At 34.2% G+C, this 8,245-nt stretch overlaps 1 protein-coding gene across 2 annotated transcripts in view; it reads right to left on the bottom strand.

The window, feature by feature from the left end:
• The window catches only part of RALGPS2 (Ral GEF with PH domain and SH3 binding motif 2), a 162,476-nt gene that overhangs the window by 72,120 nt on the left and 82,111 nt on the right, over positions 1-8,245 (bottom strand). For both annotated transcript variants that reach the window (XM_055319057.1, XM_055319058.1), the window contains exon 8: positions 3,893-4,019. In XM_055319057.1, coding sequence (XP_055175032.1) covers positions 3,893-4,019 — 127 coding nt within the window. The remainder of the gene's footprint in view (positions 1-3,892; positions 4,020-8,245) is intronic.

The following is an 8,245-nucleotide window of genomic DNA, read 5'->3' as shown; positions in this document are numbered from 1 at the left end:
CTTTCGGTTGATATACTCTTTCCATAGGACCTTTGCAACACAATTGATAGAGAGTGGCATTATGCAAATTTTGTTTCCTGAGGAGGATGAGTTAAATAGAAGCTACTAGTATGCATAATGAGTGCCATCTTTCCAACACTTTCAGGGCAAGTTCTGTCCTATCCAAAGGCATCTTGTAAATGTTGACATTTGCGGCAACTGCACTAGGCCTAGATTCCTAAGAGTGGGAAAGGATTCTGAAAATTAGACAACTTAAATATAAAAACCAAAGTCCTAATTAATTTTAAATAGAGCAAAGTATGAAAAAAAGTAAATATTAACAGGATATAAGCTGTTGTTTAGTCTTCACTCTCTAAAACATTTCAGTATTAAAGACCAAGAATGAAAAAACAAACTAGCTACCAGCCACCTAAGATGTTAAATCAACAGTCAAAATTTATATAAATTGAAAATGCTTTACATTTTCTTAGAAAAGCATGTACATTTTGAAAGATGGAATACATTTAATCTCAAGGTTTGCTGTACAGCAAAACAACTGTCACTACATTAAAAGGATTATTTTCTTAATGGAAACAAACTAAATTGTGTCATAACTATCTAATGAATGTTAAGTTTTCCTTTCTCCAGTCTACCAAAAAGTTTATATTGCTAAATGTTCCACAATTATCTCACAATCTCAGGTGCTTATTTATAAACCAGCACAGGGAAGGACTATTACATGCAGACTACCAACATAAAAGATTATGTAGATGCTAAAGTGTATGTTCTCTATTTTAATGTCAGTTCTTCGTCATTTTCCCCCTTTGATTTCTAAGTTTTGGATACCTCTCAGAAACATGAATCTCATCTCACTAGGCAATATGACAAGTAGCGGAGAATTCTAGTAAAAACCCAGGTTTTCAGTGTGGTGGAGTGGTATAGATGATGCTACACCGTGCTCACTGGTACACTAAGCAAGGAGAGAAGACAGGTTTGGAGGAAGGAGGAAGGACGATGAAGTTACTTCTAAATATGCTGAATTACAGTTACCTACAGATAACTCATCCAACCAGTATTTGATATCTAAAATGTTACAGGCTCTGGGAACTGCTGGACAGCTGGATGTACTGGAATTGCTAGGCTAGATCTGGGAGCCATTGGGTAAATTTTGGAAGAAATCTGAATGAGACCACTTTATCGAGTAAGTAAAACCGTGGACCAAGACTTTTAAAAGAACAGATGTAAGGAAAAGGCAGAGAAACAGGAGTCAATAATACAAAAGCCAGAAAGCAGAAGGTAAACCAAGAGAATTGGTGCTACTATTGGAAAATTTCAAGAAACAAATAATTACTATCAACCTCCCAAAATGAAGATGAAGCTTGAGAAAACTCTATCAAACATTTCAGCTAGGAAATCAATGGTGGCTTTACTGGGAACATTCCTACAAGTGTAGAGGGAGACAAAAGCCTACTGAGCAAAAGAAAACAGGAAGAAAAGGGGAAATGAATAATGTAATTTTTATTAGCTTAGGTATAAAACGAAGGAGAAGGACATGGTAATAGTGGGAAGGAAGAATCTGGGCCATGAGAACACAGAAAAGGACAGTGCACTGAAAAGAGGAGGAGTCAATCACTGGAGACCACACTGAAGATACAGGAAAGAAAATTATTCTAATATTCTCTCCAGATCAACTTCTGCACCTCAACATTCACCTCATTTGCTATAACCAACAGGAATAATCACCATGTTCGTTTTGGGTTTTTACTACAATTCTCCGCTACTTGTCATATTGCCTAGTGAGATGAGATTCATGTTTCTGAGAGGTATCCAAAAATTAGAAATCAAAGGGGGAAAAATGACAAAGAACTGACATTAACAGGTAGACTAATAGATGACAACCTTTCCAAATTGCATTAAACTCCAACTATGCTGGTGGTTTGCCCCCCTTCTCTTTCTCTCTCTCTCTCATATGCACAACAGGGTAAAAATGTATGCATGCACAGACAACTTCAAATCCTGGACCAAAATCTCCACTGTGGAAAAATGTAAAGCAGACTCCTGAACTAGACATCATGACACCAAGATTTATATTCATTTTCAGCAAAAAAGAATCTTAATTTCCTTCTCTAAAAGGAATAAATTATGGAATTTGAGAAAAACATTCAATGAGAAACAAATACAATCACAGAGTCCGTAAATTTTGGAATGAGAATTTAACAGGAACAACTGGAAAGACGTTAGAACAAGACATGAGAATGCAGATCTGTCAGTAACTAGGTCTTTGGACTCTAAGCCAAGCCTTCCACCTTTCTGGACCTTAATTTTCTAAATTATAAAATAAATGAATTAGAAGAAATCACCGTGATGTCATCTAGTCTAGAGAAAAATATGATTCTAGTCCTTTGTGTGCTATTTCCAGGTAAAGAGAACAAGGCTCCAAGAAGACAATTAAATTCAATGACTTAAAAAGTTAGTATAGAAGAGCCATTCTGGAATTGAGGGTTGCTGATTCTCAGTTTAATGTTCTTTAAGCAATAAAAAGTTTTATGTTCTTATGGAGTATGAAGATATTGATTTTTAAAAAATCCTTTATTCCTCCACACCCCCAATGACACTGTCAAGAATGGGCATAGCCAAGGCCATGGTGAACAGTGGAACACGTGAACAAAGCTTCTCCTAGCACCTAGCTTAGAGCCTCTCTGACAGAGTCAAGCATACTATTGCCCTGTGCTGTTTACCAAAGAAACCGACACAGTACTCTGGTAGGTAGTTGGCCACCATCCATGCCGTGCTTGGGATATTCTGCCTTCAACCAGGAGGCACAACATTCCGTTTTCACTGGAATCCTACAATGTTCTACAAGGTTCTAGTGAGTTCAACTCTTCTCTGAAAAGCTAAGGCTGATGCTGTATTGCAGCTGAATCAGAGTATTATCAATTGCCCCATCTCTACTTTGTCCTCTAGTCACTGATAAAAACTTCAAAGATGACAGTGAGACATCTAAACAAATAACAGAGTTTTCAATTACTTTCAGAAATAATTACTGTAAAATCTAGCATAATTACGTAAAGACAGTGGAGATAGAGGACAAAAACTGATATTAGAAACAAATCTTTATCCTTTGATTACTCTCTCCACAGGATCAAACCAATTTATCTTAATAGATGCTAGGCAAAGATCACATAGAATATTTTCTGTATTTAAATTTACAGACATTCTAAAATGGGCAGTCTGAGACTTCTTCATTGAAACACCTAACAAAGCATTATTCCTTTTTAGTTGAAAATAGCCTTATAATATTATTGGTTAAACACTTTTTGGAATTTATAAACACTATAAAGTATGCAATAAAGAGGTAAATTCTTAAAGAAATGATGTATAAAGTACACATTTGGTTTTAGCACTTAGCTAAATTTTCACAGCTAAAACAATTTATTCTATTCAGGAAAACAACAATTCCCACATTCACTGAGTCTACTTTTCACAATTCATCCTAAAATATCTGCCAACTACATAAAATAATAGGAACTTACGACATTGAAAATAAATTCAATAAATCTTCTGATCACTTTCTTTAGTTAACATTAAATGTTTTTGTGGCATTAAACGTCATTGCAAACTACTGTTTCACTCTTTAAAAGCATTACTAAAAGAGCTATAATGTATTACTGTTCCACAGTCCATTTTTAAGAAAAAATGATAGTCTATGAAAAACCTTAAGGGCAGAAAGCTAATTTAATATGAAAATTTATTCTAGGTAACAAGGTAACATTTTAGTCATTTTTTTTAACAGTCTTGCAGTTATTTCTTTAAAGGATACAAACACTTTTTAAAATATCTTGGATTTGCTATAAATTACAGATTAATCAAGACAGAAAAATTGGGCATAAGGAACAACAGTTACATTACTCACCTAAATAGGGAATGCAAGGCGTCATCTTTAAGCTACTTATATAGTCTCTTAGTCTTTTGTAGTTATCTTCTTTACTCATTACATATTCTAATTTTTCAAAGGTAGTTTTGTCTTTTCGACTTAGTAACTAAAAAACAAACAGAAAAGTCGGTTATTCCCAAATTCCATTTTATTATAGCAAAGACTGGAAACTGTATTTACTATGAATTTAAATTAATTTCAAAGTTATACCTTCTTCAACTATATTTCAGCACTGTATAAATAAAACAAAATCAGACATGTCTATTAAGATAATAAACCCAGGGGTGCCTGGGTGGTGCAGTCAGTTAAGGAATGGACTCTTCGTTTCAGTTCATGTTGTGATCTCAGCCCCATAAGATAGAGTCCCACAACCAGCACTCTGCTCAGTGCAGAGTCAGCTTGAGATTCTCTCTTCCTCTCCCTCTGTCCCTCCTACTCATGCTCTCTAAAAATAAATAAATAAATCTTTAAAAAAACCAAATCCATCATTTATAAGATATAATATCCTTTGTATGTACGCAAAATCACTAACTTCCTAAGTAGTAAATTATAAAACATTATTTCTCATCTTCACTGTTTTAAATGGTTGAGCAATTTTTGTTATTTTCCTAACTTAAAATAATTACATATTCGTATTCAGTCCAAATATATTAATACACTATACCCTGCCTCCTCAAAGGTAAAGATCATTCTTGCATAATCATTAAGAGATAAATACTGAATTTTGTGGTTTCAGTAACAATTTTTCTTGGCTAGTCCTAACAATAACCACAGAACTGTGATTCACCATTTTTGGATTTTTAACAAGACATTTTTTCTTGAATCCTGATGATCAGGGCTACGTCACATACAATTGAACAATCAACTGAAATTATTTAAGGAAGTCTAAGGGGTAGATTTGCAGTGAGTGTCCACTGAAAAAAACGGAAACAATCAAGGGAAATAAAAGAAAAACAAGGTCAATCACCCAAAGTAGTATTAACTACTTGTTTCTTGTGTTTTTGATTTTAGCTATTCTGACAGATGTAAAGTGATACCTCATTGTAGTTTTGATTTGCATTTCCCAGATGATAGTGATGGTGAGGATCTTTTCATGTTGGGCATCGATATGTCTTCTTTGGAAAAAGGTCTATTCAGGTTCTTTGCCCACTTTTAAATTGGATTGGTTTTTTTGGTGTTGAGTTGTATACATTCTTTATATATTTTGGATATTAACCCCTTATTGGATATATCATTTGCAAAATATTTTCTCATTCAGTAGGCTTTTTATTTTGTTGATGGTTTCCCTTGCTGTATAGAAAATTTTTACTTTGGTGTAGTCCGAAAAGTTTAACTTTGTGTTCGTTTCCCTTGCCAAGGAGACATATCAAGAAAAATGTTTCTATGGTTGATGCCAAAGAAATTACTCCCTATGTTTTCTTCTAGGATTTTATAGTTTCAGGTATCACATTTAACTCGAGTTTATTTTTATGTATGGTGTAAGAAAGTGGTACAATTTCATTCTTTTGCCTGTAGCTGTCCAATTTTTCCAACACCATTTGTTGGAGAGACTGTCTTTTTCCCTTCTCTGTCGTAGATTAATTGACCACACAAGCATGGGTTTATTTCTGGACTCCATTCTGTTCCATTGATCTATGTGCCTATTTCTGTGCCAGTAACATACTGTTTTGATTGCTACAGCTTTGTAGCATATCTTGAAATCTAGGGTGATGCCTCTAGCTTTGTTCTTCTTTTTCAAGATTGCTTTGACTATTTAGGGTGTCTTGGGGTTCTATACAAATTTTAGAATTATTTGTTCTAGTTCTCTGAAAAACACTATTGGTATTTTGTGTTGGCAAGGATGTGGACAAAAAGGAACCCTAATACACTGCTGGTAGGAATGCAAATTGGTGCAGCCACTGAGGAAAATGGTATGAAAGTTCCTCAAAAAACTAAAAATCGAATAACCCATATGATCCAGTAATTCCACTACTGCGTACTTAACCAATGAAAATGAAAAAACTAATTTGAAAAGATCTATGCACTCCTTAAACATGTTTATTGTAGCATTATTTATAATAGCCAAGTAAAGAAGCAACCCAAGTGTTCCTCAACAAGAATGGATAAAGAAGATGCTATATATACAGTGTGTATAGATATAGGCATAATGCTAAGTGAAGTACATCAAGTAAGAGAAAGACAAGTATCATGATTTCACTCATATGTGCAATTTAAGAAATTAAATAAATGGGGCAGCCCAGGTAGCTCAGCGGTTTAGTGCCGCCTTCAGCTGAGGGCGTGATCCTGGAGACCCGGGATCAAGTCCCACGTTGGGCTCTCTGCATGGAGCCTGCTTCTCCCTCTGCCTGTGTTGTGTCTCTGCCTCTCCCTCTCTGTCTCTCATGAATAAATAAAATCTTAAAAAAAAAGAAATTAAATAAATGAACAAAGAAAAAAAGAGAGTAATCCCCACCCCAAAACAACACTAGATTCTTAAATACAGAGAACTGGTGGTTGTTAGAGGGGATGTGGGTGGGGGAGATGGGTGACATAGATAAAGAGAATTAAGAGAACACTTATCTTGATGAACACTGAGAAATGTACAGAATTGCTAAATCATCATATTGTACATCTGAAACTAATATAACACTGTATATTAATTACACTTGAATTAAAAAAGATATTTAAAAATAATAATATTTCAGAAAATTTGTTTTTAGGTATTTCAAAGACTGGAAAAATGTATTTTTTTAAACATATAAAGTTACTATTTTCATTATGATGTAATAAACTTCACTTTATGTCATGTTATTTTTTTTTAGCATACAAAGTACATCCACGTATAAAATGCTCATCTAAATCTATGAGGTTAACAAGAAAATCGGAAGATTAATTTAGAGATGAGTAGACAAAAGGTGATCACAGGATTAGCAAGAAGCAGAACATACTATACTCTCACAGTCATCTACTCACAAAGGCACAGGGCCCTGTTTTTCAGTGTCTCAGTATGGTTTTGGAGATAAAGAATATTCTGATGCCAAATCCACTACTCTTTGTATAGTATTACAAGTAGTACAACTGGGATTCATGTTGGAATTTATTTTTTCATGGGCTCCAAGATGCAGATTTTTTTCAGATAATCTTTATCAGAAAAATACCTGACCAGTATTCCTCCTTCTTTAAAACAAAAGATTTTAAGGAGCCTAGAATATGAGGAGCCTAGAATGTTTTAATATTTTAGATAGATATTTCAGGGCCTAGAATAGCAGTTGCATAATCTTTTCCCTGGCCCACCTTCAACATACTTGATTAGCATTTTCAAGATCAGGAACAAATCTCTGCTACTACCTGTAAGTCCAACTATGCCTTTCTCTCCTGCCTAACAAAGCATCTGGATACGCAAAATACAGTGATGTGGCATGACAGGGATAACAATAAATCTATTCTTTTTTTCTTAAATCAATCATTCAAAAACTTTGTTACAGTATCAGGAGAAACATACCTAATTTTGCCACATCTAAAACACAAAACTGTAGTAAAGAACTACATGGTCTAGTATTTATTAAAAACTTGTATTTTCAAAATAATAACCAGATTAGAAGGATTCAATCTGGCTTAACAGAACTTTAACAACAGAAACTTCTTTCAGGAAGACTATTTAAAGAAAGAGTATGAAAAAAAAAAAAAGAAAAAAAAGAGTATGGATAAAAGAATTAGACATTAAAATAAAGTGTTTCCAATGACAGCTCAGAAACTCATTCAAAGCCCATGTACCAAAGCTGTAACTGGAAGTCCTGATTTTATTCTCCTTTTCAAATCTTTTTGATTCCTAATGTTGTTACTATAATGTTACTTCACTATGTTCTTACCTCCAAAAAAGGGGAAAACAAGGTAGTTCACTAAGTTCCAACTCTACATGTTTTAGGCACCACACTCTTCACTAGCCAATGCAACCAGGGGCAAAGCTCTTCACACTTTCATTGGTGCATGAATGTGGGAATTCCAAATGTTCCTGACCAGATCTCTACACCATGTTACCATAACAATCCACTTTGGGAAAATTTGGATGAATCCCTGTTCGTATCAGCCACCATGAGAAATATAAGATTCCCAGATCACTCCTCATCACCTTAATTTATATCCCCATACAATACGTATAAATGTTTATTTGCATAAATTATTTATCTTGAACCTCGGATGTAGATTAATTGTAATCTTTTGTTCATGACATTCAATTATCATTAGTACCTGATGTGGGCTTCCTTGCTAAATTGATTTATTCTTAAATTTTACAACAAATACATCTGCATCAATCTTCCTACCTAAGAATCATATACCAATAACACATCTACT

This window comes from Nyctereutes procyonoides, unplaced genomic scaffold (genome assembly GCF_905146905.1).
Source record: "Nyctereutes procyonoides isolate TBG_1078 unplaced genomic scaffold, NYPRO_anot_genome, whole genome shotgun sequence".
Taxonomy (NCBI): domain Eukaryota; kingdom Metazoa; phylum Chordata; class Mammalia; order Carnivora; family Canidae; genus Nyctereutes; species Nyctereutes procyonoides.
The sequence above is the reverse complement of the archived record's forward strand: the minus strand, read 5'-3'. Positions and strand labels throughout refer to the sequence as shown.